We start from the raw sequence: 13,967 nt of genomic DNA, 5'->3' as shown, positions 1-13,967 counted from the left end.
AAGAACACTGCACTTACATTTCCTCTACAATTCACAATGTGGAATTCAGATAAAACCAGATGCAAATTAATCAAGAAAAAAATAAAGCTAAAAAAAGAAAAAAAGAAAATCAAAACAAAACATGAAGTACTCTCTTTGTTCGTCAAATTTAGCGATTTTTGCCTATAAGCTTATTATATTTTTTCTAATCTTTTGAAACTGTGACCGCTCCGTTATATTCCTTCAGAGAACCTCGCGCTTGTACACGTTATTAAAAAGATGACACCCTTTAATTAAATGCATATCAAACACATATCCTCCTCTTAAATTACTACACGGGTACTTTTTAAAACAGAGTACATATTTTCCTTTTAAAATAGAGAACATATTTTACTTTTAAAATAGAGAACATATGTTATTTTTAAAATAGAGAACATATTTTACTTTTAAAACAGGGTACATATTTTTCTTTTAAAACAGAGTACATATTTTACTTTTCAAACAGAGTACATATTTTCCTTTTCAAACAGAGAACATATTTTACTTTTAAAAACAGAGTACATATTTTCCATTTAAAACAGAGTACATATTTTACTTTTAAAAACAGAGTACATATATTACCTTTAAAACAGAGTGCATATTTTACTTTTAAAACAGGGTACATATTTTGCTTTTAAAAGCAGAGTACATATTTTACTTTTAAAACAAAGTACATATCTTCCCCGCAGAATACGTCTGTGTACTTTATGAAATGGAGTACAGATCTCCCTCGAAGAACACAACTGTACATTTCCCAGATCACACAGCGTCCTCTATTTAATTACGAATGATCTATTCAATCACGAAAATCCATAATTCAATAGATAACACTCCCTCCACCTTTAAACGGACGTCAACAACGGACGTCAACAACGGACGTCAACAACGGACGTCAACAACGGACGTCAACAACGGACCTCAACGCCTTACCATTGATTGCAACAGGAACGACGAAGGGAAGGGCAAGAAAACACACGAATATGCCGAAGGCCTTTTCACTATTGCTTCGTCAGGGCAATAGTGAAAAGGCCTTCGGCATATTCGTGTTTTCTTGCTCTTCCCTTCGTCGTTCCTGTCGCAATCTGTTCAACATGAATTCCACACTTACCATTGATCTTCGAGAGGATAAAGGCCAACTCGGCGGGGATCTCCAGGTGGTTGACGCCGGCCACAGACCTCTGCACCCTCTCCTGCTCGGCCTTCGTCTGCTGCGCCTCCCGCTCGGCCCTCGCCTTCGCCAGCGCCTCGGCCTTCTTGCGTCGGGCCATCTCCTCCTGGTGGGGGAAGAGAGGGGGGGGAGGGTCAAGGGATTATGTACTTTATTGTGGTTCTTTGGAAATGAGGAGACGACGTTCGTGAGGTCGCTTCCGAAGAGGTCTCAGAGGTAGAAGATATACGAGGTATAAAATATAAGATATGAGATATAAGGCATAAGATATAAGAGGTTTTAAGTTATAAGATATAATATATAAGAGTAGAGTAAGTAAGATATAAGAGGTATAAGTTATAAGATATAATTTATAAGAGTAGAGTATGTAAGATATAAGAGGTATAAGTTATAAGATATAAGACATAAGAGGTATAAGATATAAGATATAAAAGGTATAATTTATCACCATGGATCACTACTTACGAATTCGTCGAAGTTTACAAAGAAATTAATGTTTTTTTATATGAAAATCCCATCGAATTGCTTATACTGAATCTGTCTGATGAATCTTACATATGGATTCGCTGGGAACTACCACATCAAACTGCATAAAAAATCCACAAGATTTTCATACACAATTCATTATCCGACCAAAGGGACACTTTACACACACACACACACACACACGCACACACACGCACACACACACACACATACACACACAGAGACACAGACACAGACACACACACACACACACACACACACACATACACACACACACACACACACACACACACACACACACAAACATAAAAAAAATCGTAAATTCCAACAGCCTTTCGACCCACCGACGTCCCTGACCCTTCCAAACCACCTTCCAAGACGTACCTTGAGCTTGACGAACTTTCTGCGTGTGATGCGACCCCTGGCGAGCGCCTGCGCCTTGACAACGCCCTGCCGAAGAGTGCGGTAACGGCGTCGCTCCAGCCACATCCGCACCATGGCCTGCACGATGACGGCACTGCGGCGTTGAGAGCGGAACCTGGGGAGAGGGCGAGGGCCGCGTGAGTGCCAGGAGGGAAGGGAGAGGAGGAGGGCCGTGTGAGTGCCAGGGGGAGGGAGAGGAGGAGGGCCAAGCATACACTTAATTTTTTATTAATTTTGTAATATTAATTAATTATGTAAGGAGTGCCAGGGGGTGGGAGAGGACGAGGGCCGCGTGAGTGCCAGCACACTTAAATTTTTATTAATTATGTAATTAACCACACACTTAAATTTTAATTAATTATGTAATTTTAATTGATTATGTAAGGAGTGCCAGGGGGAGGGAGAGGATGAGGGCCGCGTGAGTGCCAGGGGGAAGGGAGATCAGCGGGAGCAACAGCGAGTGCCACCGAGTATAAAAAGGGGATAATTTAGGAGAAGTGTATGAGGACGGATACCAATATATAGAAGAAAGGGAGATAGAAGAGAGGGAGATAGAAGAAAGGGAGATAGAAGAAAGGGAGATAGAAGAGAGGGAGACAGAAGAAAGGGAGACAGAAGATGGGGAGATAGAAGATAGGGAGATAGAAGAGAGGGAGATAGAAGAGAGGGAGATAGAAGGTAGGGATATAGAAGAAAGGGAGATAGAAGAGAGGGAGATAGAAGAGAGGGATATAGAAGAAAGGGAGATAGAAGAAAGGGAGATAGAAGATGGGGAGATAGAAGAAAGGGAGATAGAAGAAAGGGAGATAGACGAAAGGGAGATAGACGAAAGGGAGATAGAAGATAGGGATATAGAAGAAAGGGAGACAGAAGATGGGGAGATAGAAGAGAGATAGAACTGAAGGATGAAAAGAGGTGTGGGGGAACGCCGCTATACGATTGAATTTGATATCTGTAGTTATGTAAAATGCTTGACTTTAACGCACGTCTCACAGCTCATACCGTTTCGAAAAAGAACTTTAAAAGCGGGGAAAACACAAAGAAAGAAGGAAAAAGTCATAAAAAGGGACAGGAAATAAAAAGGGAAAAGGGAAGACAATAAATTAAACAAGCTAAAAGACGGGAGGGAAACTAAGCTAGAATAAAAAATAAACGACAATATAAAACAGCAAATTAAAAAAAAAAGTCCCTCTTACTTCCTCCTGGCCAGGTATCCCCTGACGAATCGCTGGAGGGTGACCACGGCGTTGGAGAGCCTCTTGTAGCGTTCCTCCTCCAGCGTCTGCTCCAGCGCCTCCCGCAGGAAGATCTTGGTCGTCCCGAGCTGGTAGGCGGTCCTCGAGCCCCGGGAGACGCGGTCCAAAACCACGCGGCAGATTTCCTTGGAGGGGGCGCCCTGTGGTAGAGGCAAAGGGAATTTCATTTGAAGGTTAAAGTGTAAGGTCACATTATCATACTCGTCTTTACTGCTTATATCTTATCATATCTCATTATCATGCTCGTCATTACTGCTTTTATCTTATCATATCTCATTATCTTAATCGTCATTACTGCTTATATCTTATCATATCTCATTATCATACTCGTCTTTACTGCTTATATCTTATCATATCTCATTAACTACCTCATTTCGTTATTATTATCATCAGAACTCCTCCTCCACACTTAGGTAATAAACAACAACAGACTGGGAAATCTTCCTCATACTTTATCACATCCTCCTACCTCATCCTATCTCCCCCACCTACCCCATTCCTCTCTCTCTGTCTCCTCTCTCTCTCTCTTTGTCTCCTCTCTCGCTCTCTGTCTCCTCTCTCTCTCTCTCTGTCTCCTCTCTCTCTCTCTGTCTCCTCTCTCTCTCTCTCTCTCTCTCTCTCTCTCTCCTCTCTCTCTCTGTCTCCTCTCCTTTATCATCACCCCCCCCATCCCTTCCTATCCCTACCAGCCACCCCCTCCAGACTTGGCACTCACCCTAGGCACCTGACCGGGCACCAGGCACCGATACCGCTCGGCGAACTGCAAGAACCGCATCCGCACCGGGAACCCTTGCTGTCGGATGCGGATGGTCTCCAGCATCCCAGCGTACCTCAGCTGCTCCAGGACGCACAGCATGTCCAGCTTGAGAGGAGCCTTCTCGTTGTTGGGCTTGATGCAGCGGACGAACCACGGGTTGCATCTAGGGGGGGGGGGGGGGGGTTGGGGGGGTTGGGGGGAGAGAGAAAGGTGCGTGGGTTAGGGCTGTTGCTTGGGCTGTTGCTTGGGGTTGTCGGTGTCTTTTGGTGGGTAAGATTGGGTGTCCTTTGGTGGGTGAGATTGGGTGTCCTCTGGTGGGTAAGATTGGGTGTCCTTTGGTGGGTAAGATTAGGTGTCCTTTGGTGGGTAAGATTGGGTGTCCTTTGGTGGGTAAGATTGGGTGTCCTTTGGTGGGTAAGATTAGGTGTCCTTTGGTGGGTAAGATTGGGTGTCCTTTGGTGGGTAAGATTGGGTGTCCTTTCGTTAATGATTGTGGATGTCCTATAGTTAATAATTATGGATGTTCTTTGGCTAGTAATCATGGGTATCCCTTGGTTAGCAATTGTGGGTGTCATTGGTTAGCAATTATGGTTGTTCTTAATTACTAATTGTTGTTGTCCCATGGTTAATAATACAACAAACATTTTTTCGCGAAGGAAACGCATATAAGAAATCCTATCATTTGAACTTCGAGAATCGTAAATACCGTGAACTGAAACATATTAATAAAAACACTAGGAAAATATATTTAGCGAGGAGAGATAAGACCTAATGACCAGATTTTTTTTCGCCAATAAGACACAATGCAAAACCTTCTCCCTGATAGTCTCTCGCGAATTCGCACAAATCTCAAAAAAACACAAAAAATAATGCAATTTGCACATAAAACAAAAACTTTAAATAATAATGATAACAAAAAAAAATAAAAAATAAAAAAATACAACAAACATATAAATTTCTCGCAAAGAGTGAAACCGAATTCGCACAAATCAAAGAAAAAAAAAACAATTTGTACAGAAAACAAAAACAAAAAAAACTAAAATAACAACAACAACAATAGCAAAACAAAACAAAACAATAATCCAACAACAAAACAACCGCCCCAGCCACTCACTTAGCCATGCCCTCCATGAGATGGGCGAGCGAGTCATTGAAACGGGCGGACACCGTGGGCGTGCGTGGTTTCATGGTCACGAACCGCCCATTCGCCTTCGTCAGCGTCTTGCTCTCGGAACACAGTCGCACGTCCAGGAACATCTCCGACAGCATCTGCAGGAGGCGAAGAAGGAGGACGAAGAGAGATAAGTTTATATTGCGTTTCAATGAATTTGTTTATAGTGTAATGTATTGTATTTCTTTATATCATATTATATTGTATTGTATTTCTTTATATTATATTATATTGTATTGTATTTCTTTATATTATATTATATTGTATTGTATTTCTTTATATTATATTATATTGTATTGTATTTATTTATATTATATTATATTGTATTGTATTTATTTATATCATATTATATTGTATTGTATTTCTTTATATTATATCATATTGTATTGTATTTCTTTATATTATATTATATTGTATTGTATTTCTTTATATCATATTATATTGTATTGTATTTCTTTATATTATATTGTATTTCTTTATATTAGATTGTATTGTTTTGTATTTCTTTATATTATATTATATTGTATTGTATTTCTTTATATTATATCATATTGTATTGTATTTCTTTATATTATATCATAATGTATTGTATTTCTTTATATCATATTATATTGTATTGTATTTCTTTATATTATATTATATTGTATTGTATTTCTTTATATATTATATTGTATTATATCATATTGCATTATATCGTATTGTATTATATCGTATTTTATTATATTCTGCATTATGTTATTTCATATTGTATTGTATTGTTACATTTCATTATATTATATGGTATTTATGGTATTCTTATATTTCATTATATATTGTATAATACTATATCATATCATATCATATCATATCATATCATATCATATTGTATTGTATTGTTTATGGCATCAGATGCAAATTGAAAGGGTTGTCAACATTACAACTCATTGATCTGTCATATATCAATCTACGGTGTGATATTATAATTCTCATTTAGCTTGCAATACAAATATATTTCTTGTTATATAATAGGTATGATACCCTAAACTCTAACAAAAGACAAGATAAAAAAAAAAGACAAAACAAGAAAACTCACGTTCACATACATCAAAAACATGAAACAAGAAAAACAACAAATAAATAAAAACCATAAAAAAACTAAAACGTGAAATAAGAAAAAAAATAAATCCGGAAATAAAAAAAAAACTAAAACGTGAAATAAGAAAAAAACATAAATAAATAAAAACCGGAAATAAAGACTAAAAAACAACAAAAAAAACTCAAAACCCCGGAAATAAAGACTAAAAAAAAAAAAAACAAAACAAAAACAACAAAACCTCCAAACGAACCGAAAGCTTCGACGAGATAAGCAGCTCGACCACATCGTTTCGAAGCGTGTCTCGGTTCTTGTCCAGGAAGCCCTCCACGCTGTACCACACTTGTCCCGCGTAGTGTTTGATCCCGAACTCCATCGATGACATCCGGGGCCTGGTGGGGGGGGGGGGAGGGGAAGGGGGGAAAGGGGGAGAATGTTAACGGGTTATTCATTTTTTGTAAGTACGCACGTAAGCGGGCACGCACGCACGCACACTTGCTCGATCACTCACTCACACACACTCACACACACACACACACACACACACGCTCTCTCTCTCTCTCTCTCTCTCTCTCTCTCTCGCTCTCGCTCTCGCTCTCGCTCTCGCTCTCGCTCTCGCTCTCGCTCTCGCTCTCGCTCTCGCTCTCGCTCTCGCTCTCGCTCTCGCTCTCGCTCTCGCTCTCGCTCTCTCTCTCTCTCTCTCTCTCTCTCTCTCCCTCTCTCTCTCCCTCTCTCTCTCCCTCTCTCTCTCCCTCTCTCTCTCTCTCTCTCTCTCTCTCTCTTCTCCCTCCCTCTCTCTCTCTCTCTCTCTCACGGACACGGACACACCACGCACACAAATGTATATACCAGTATAGATAAACAAATATATATATATATATATATATAAACAAATAAATAAATACAGTCAAATAAACAGATAACCAGAAAGACATACACCCATCCCTCCATCCATCCAAAAACATAAAACCAAAACCACCACCCACAACCCCACACCCATAACCCTAACTCCACACCCTTCACGCCCACGGACCTGGAATAGAGTTCGTTGAGGACCACCCACAACCCCACACCCTTCACGCCCACGGACCTGCAATAGAGTTCGTTGAGGTCCACCCACAACCCCACACCCTTCACGCCCGCCCCACCCACAACCCCACACCCTTCCCGCCCGCCCCACCCACAACCCCGCACCCTTCCCGCCCACGGACCTGGAATAGAGTTCGTTGAGGGCGTGGTTGTAGTGGCACTTCTCGAGGAAGGAGTGGTCGGTCGCCTTCGGGAAGTTGCTCTCGTCGTCCAGGAGGTGGAGGATTCCCACGGGCTTTCGCGCCACCAGGTCCATCAGCGGCTGGTTGTCCTGCGGGACGAGGAATGTAAATGTAAAAAAAAAAAAAAAAAAAAAAACGGGATATTTTGAAAAAAAGAAAAAAAAACGAGGAAATGTTGAGGAAATTTTGAAATAAAGGATGAAAAAAAATCGGAAAAAAACGAAAAAAATATTAAAATAAAGATGAAAATTATGAAAGGAATAAGGAAATATTGAAATACAAGAGAAAATGTTGAAAAAACGAGGTAATGTTGAAAAAACGGGAAATTTTTGAGAAAAAACAAACAAACGAGAAAGTATTGAAATAAAGAAGAAAATTTTGAAAAAAACAAGAAAATGTTCTATTACAAAATAAATATGTTTCCCCCCTAGCAACCTAAATTACCTAGCCATATTTTAATAATTAACTGGGTCTATTACAAAAGGAACTAGTCACAATTTAATGATTAATCAAGACTATTACAAATTAAACATTTTTTCCTTAGTATTCGCAGTCAGTTCAATAGTAAGTCAAGAGTATCAACAAAATAAACAGATTCTTCCTTATCAACCTCAATTAAAAATCCAGAATCTAATTATCAATCAAGTCTATTACAAAAAAGAACATTATTTCTTAACAACTTCTGTTATCTAAGAGTAAATCTGCACCAATATTTACTGAAGTCTATTACAGAAAAAAAAAACAAATTCTTAGCAACCTCAGCTGATTTCCATTTACCTAAAAGTACATTTAATCCAATATTGAATTAAGTCTATTACGGATTTTTTTTCCTTTTGCAACTTCAGTTAAATTGCAACCTCATCAACTGCAACCCCAGTTAAGTTGCACCCTCAGTCAACCTGCAACCCCAGTTAAGTTGCAACCTCAGTCAACCTACAACCCCAGTTAAGTTGCAAGCTCATCAACCTGCAACCCCAGTTAAGTTGCAACCTCAGTCAACCTACAACCCCAGTTAAGTTGCAACCTCATCAACCTGCAACCCCAGTTAAGTTGCAACCTCATCAACCTGCAACCCCAGTTAAGTTGCAACCTCAGTCAACCTACAACCCCAGTTAAGTTGCAACCTCAGTCAACCTACAACCCCAGATAAGTTGCAACCTCATCAACCTGCAACCCCAGTTAAGTTGCAACCTCATCAACCTGCAACCCCAGTTAAGTTGCAACCTCAGTCAACCTACAACCCCAGTTAAGTTGCAACCTCAGTCAACCTACAACCCCAGATAAGTTGCAACCTCATCAACCTGCAACCCCAGTTAAGTTGCAACCTCATCAACCTGCAACCCCAGTTAAGTTGCAACCTCAGTCAACCTACAACCCCAGTTAAGTTGCAACCTAAGTCAACCTACAACCCCAGATAAGTTGCAACCTCAGTCAACCTACAACCCCAGATAAGTTGCAACCTCAGTCAACCTACAACCCCAGATAAGTTGCAACCTCATCAACTGCAACCCCAGTTAAGTTGCACCCTCAGTCAACCTGCAACCCCAGTTAAGTTGCAACCTCAGTCAACCTACAACCCCAGTTAAGTTGCAAGCTCATCAACCTGCAACCCCAGTTAAGTTGCAACCTCAGTCAACCTACAACCCCAGATAAGTTGCAACCTCATCAACCTGCAACCCCAGTTAAGTTGCAACCTCATCAACCTGCAACCCCAGTTAAGTTGCAACCTCAGTCAACCTACAACCCCAGTTAAGTTGCAACCTCAGTCAACCTACAACCCCAGATAAGTTGCAACCTCAGTCAACCTACAACCCCAGTTAAGTTGCAACCTCAGTCAACCTACAACCCCAGTTAAGTTGCAACCTCAGTCAACCTACAACCCCAGTTAAGTTGCAACCTCAGTCAACCTACAACCCCAGATAAGTTGCAACCTCATCAACCTGCAACCCCAGTTAAGTTGCAACCTCATCAACCTGCAACCCCAGTTAAGTTGCAACCTCATCAACCTGCAACCCCAGTTAAGTTGCAACCTCAGTCAACCTACAACTCCAGTTAAGTTGCAAACTCATCAACCTGCAACCCCAGTTAAGTTGCAAACTCATCAACCTGCAACCCCAGTTAAGTTGCAACCGCAGTCAACCTACAACCCCAGATAAGTTGCAACCGCAGTCTACCTACAACCCCAGATAAGTTGCAACCTCAGTCAACCTACAACCCCAGATAAGTTGCAACCTCAGTCAACCTACAACCCCAGATAAGTTACAACCTCATCAACCTGCAACCCCAGTTAAGTAACACCCTCAGTCAACCTGCAACCCCAGTTAAATTGCAACCTCAGTCAACCTACAACCCCAGTTAAGTTGCAACCTCAGTCAACCTACAACTCCAGTTAAGTTGCAACCTCATCAACCTGCAACCCCAGATAAGTTGCAACCTCAGTCAACCTGCAACCCCAGTTAAGTTGCAACCTCATCAACCTGCAACCCCAGTTAAGTTGCAACCTCAGTCAACCTACAACCCCAGATAAGTTGCAACCTCAGTCAACCTACAACCCCAGATAAGTTGCAACCTCATCAACCTGCAACCCCAGTTAAGTTGCAACCTCATCAACCTGCAACCCCAGTTAAGTTGCAACCTCAGTCAACCTACAACCCCAGTTAAGTTGCAACCTCAGTCAACCTACAACCCCAGATAAGTTGCAACCTCAGTCAACCTACAACCCCAGTTAAGTTGCAACCTCAGTCAACCTACAACCCCAGTTAAGTTGCAACCTCAGTCAACCTACAACCCCAGTTAAGTTGCAACCTCAGTCAACCTACAACCCCAGTTAAGTTGCAACCTCAGTCAACCTACAACCCCAGTTAAGTTGCAACCTCAATCAACCTACAACCCCAGATAAGTTGCAACCTCAGTCAACCTACAACCCCAGATAAGTTGCAACCTCATCAACCTGCAACCCCAGTTAAGTTGCAACCTCATCAACCTGCAACCCCAGTTAAGTTGCAACCTCAGTCAACCTACAACCCCAGTTAAGTTGCAACCTCAGTCAACCTACAACCCCAGATAAGTTGCAACCTCAGTCAACCTACAACCCCAGTTAAGTTGCAACCTCAGTCAACCTACAACCCCAGATAAGTTGCAACCTCATCAACCTGCAACCCCAGTTAAGTTGCAACCTCAGTCAACCTACAACTCCAGTTAAGTTGCAAACTCATCAACCTGCAACCCCAGTTAAGTTGCAACCTCATCAACCTACAACCCCAGTTAAGTTGCAACCTCAGTCAACCTACAACCCCAGATAAGTTGCAACCTCAGTCAACCTACAACCCCAGATAAGTTGCAACCTCATCAACTGCAACCCCAGTTAAGTTGCAACCTTATCAACCTACAACCCCAGTTAAGTTGCAACCTCAGTCAACCTACAACCCCAGTTAAGTTGCAACCTCAGTCAACCTACAACCCCAGATAAGTTGCAACCTCATCAACCTGCAACCCCAGTTAAGTTGCAACCTCAGTCAACCTACAACCCCAGTTAAATTGCAACCTCAGGCAACTCACCTGGAACTCAATGCTCTGCCACTCGATCTTCTCCTTGGCATATTCTTGCTGTTCCAACTTGAAGATGTGTTTGTTGAAGTGGTATTGCAGCTTCTCGTTGGCGTAGTTGATGCACAGCTGCTCGAAACTGTTTTCCTGTTGATGGCAACGGGGTTTTAGTGGGGTTGGATTGCATGCCAAATAAGGGAAAGAAAACAGGAGACACTTTAGAAAAATGTTTTTTTTTTATTTCTTTTTATTTCTTGAAGAAATGTACGGTGTATTCTTTTATGATCAAGATATTGGTATAGAAAGAAACATTGATTAATATTTTACTTTCTATTTACACACACACACACACACACGCACGCACGTGCTCACATACAAACACACACACACATACACAGACACACACACACGTACTCACATACACAAACACACAGACACACACATATATACACACACACACACACACACACACACACACACACACACACACACACACACACACACACACACACACACACACACACACGTACTCACATACACAGACACACACACACACACACACACACGCACAAACCCAAACCACTCATTTATCACACAAACAAACCAAACCAAACCAAACAAACAAACCAAACCAAACAACACCCAACAACAACAACAACAACCCCTACCTTGAAAGCCTCGAAGCCAAAGATATCGAGAATGGAGATGTGCGTCTTCTTGGACCCCTTATGAATGATCTGGTTGATGCGCCTCACGAGCCACGAGAAGAGGGACGAGTAGAGGGCCTTCGCCACGGCATCACGGGCGTCGAGGGCCTGGTCGATGTTCAAGGGCGTGAAGACCCTCTCGTTCCTCGCCTCCTGAAGGGTGGGTGGTGGTCGGGGAGGAGGAGGAGGGAGAGAGGGAGAGGGGGAGGAGAGAGAAGGGAGAAAAAAAGGTGTTAATTTGGGGGGTATGGGGAGAGGGGAATGATGATAGGGACTTAGATGCTGAAGTATTTTGTTTGTTTGTTTGTTTTTCTTCTTTTGTGAGTGACTTCACTAATTAGAACGAGTGACTTCATAATCTATTTAATCTATTTTAGATATTTATCATCTACGGAAACTGCCACTAAAAGCTGAGAGAAAGAAAAAAGTTTATAAATTTTATTATTCTTTTGCTTGAATAAAAAAAACCTCCAGCGTGCAAATCTATAGTTGAAGCTTGATCTAAATTTTAGAATAATCAAATAAACCAAAATCAAATTAATAGCATAGTGGCCATAGCAGGAAGTGCATGAATTACATCTACAACTAATCAATTATAAGAAATTTGACCTGATCACCCACTGAAATTATTATTGAGAACTATTAAGTCATAAAATTTTAATGATAAAAACATAATTTCTGACTAAAACTATACCTACATATGCAAATCTAAAGTTAATAAATTAAGTAAATGAATGAACTACAGAATGGTTAAAATATGTTTATCAGAACTATAGACTATTTAGAATATACAGCATATTGCAATTCTCAAAATAAAAAATTAATATAACAAACGAAAATGAATAAGTATTTAAACTTCATTAATTATTCTTAATATATATATATTAGTATAATACATGCCATCAGGCTACAACAAATTTAACAATCAATATACATGCTTCTTTATATTTACAAAATGGTGAATTATTTTACTCTGTTTGCAATCAGGAATATATACACATATTTTGGAATCCGTGATGTTTGACTAAGACATTTTAATTAGGGTTTATATCAAGACCTGTAAGGAAATAAGGAATGAATTAACTGACATTGAAATTTAAGAGATCATGCAGAGAGGATCATGCAACAGATAGTTATTTATTATGTCTATTAGATCGTGCAAGGATGAAGATGAGGCATACAGCGGAATATCACAGATGTTACTTTACAGACAAACACAAATAAATACACATATACGTATATACATACATGCATATATATATATATATATATATATATATATATATATATATATATATATATATATATATATATATATATATATATATATATATATATATATATAAACGCATATCTATTCCTTTAGTATTATCACGAGAAAGAGAAAAAGAGAATGGAAGGAGAGTCATCTAACTCAAAATTCTGGGATAATATATATACAAAAATTTCAGAGATATGCATAGGCCTATCACGCTTAGTATGACCTTGAGAGCCACACCGGAGGCTCGGGTGCCGATCAGCTGTGCCCGAGCCCGGTGCCAGATGCAGTGGCACTCTCAGCGTGGCTAAATAAGGGTGGCACTCTCGGGCACACACACATACGGGTCTCTTAAGTATTTTATTATCACATGCTGGCTGTATTTTAAGTGTTGGTTTAATAAAATCTCTTTTAAGGGTTAGAAGAAAACGATTAAGAGCGAGATAAAGTGAGAAAAAAAAATTAAGTTAAACATTCTCATTCTCATTAATCTTATTTACATATCTTATCATACACAGGTTTATTTATTTATTTTTTATAAACCAGGAGAGATAGCCAATGCAGTGAAGACATATCACGTGTTAATCCGATTAAATCATATGAAAATCAAACAAGGAAATCGCCATAAATGATGGATCAAGAGCGTCCGATTCCGTGCATGAGCGTATTGACTGTGTTCGAGTCGGTGCACTCACACTGTACACTCACCTTCCCGAGTGAAATAGGGAAAACCTCCTGTACAGCCGTCCGGAAGCAGAAAGAGGCGGAAGAAACACAATGTAAGAGAAAAAAAACAACAACAACAACAGACAATATGATATTCGTTAATGGGGG

The 13,967-nt window shown here is 40.3% G+C and overlaps 1 protein-coding gene across 1 annotated transcript; it reads right to left on the bottom strand.

Annotated features, from left to right (window-relative positions):
- Positions 1-1,155: 1,155 nt before the first annotated feature.
- Positions 1,156-13,951, bottom strand: LOC138861383 (unconventional myosin-XV-like; the record flags this gene model as incomplete). Its single annotated transcript, XM_070120425.1, is given in 10 exon segments — positions 1,156-1,292; positions 2,057-2,210; positions 3,292-3,491; positions 4,067-4,271; positions 5,223-5,377; positions 6,605-6,743; positions 7,563-7,711; positions 11,181-11,315; positions 11,837-12,028; positions 13,842-13,951. Coding segments are annotated over 7 exon segments (1,124 nt in total), but the record flags the coding sequence as incomplete, so codon positions are not given.
- Positions 13,952-13,967: the final 16 nt, after the last annotated feature.

Source organism: Penaeus vannamei, unplaced genomic scaffold, assembly GCF_042767895.1.
Source record: "Penaeus vannamei isolate JL-2024 unplaced genomic scaffold, ASM4276789v1 unanchor5110, whole genome shotgun sequence".
Classification (NCBI taxonomy): Eukaryota; Metazoa; Arthropoda; class Malacostraca; order Decapoda; family Penaeidae; genus Penaeus; species Penaeus vannamei.
The sequence above is the reverse complement of the archived record's forward strand: the minus strand, read 5'-3'. Positions and strand labels throughout refer to the sequence as shown.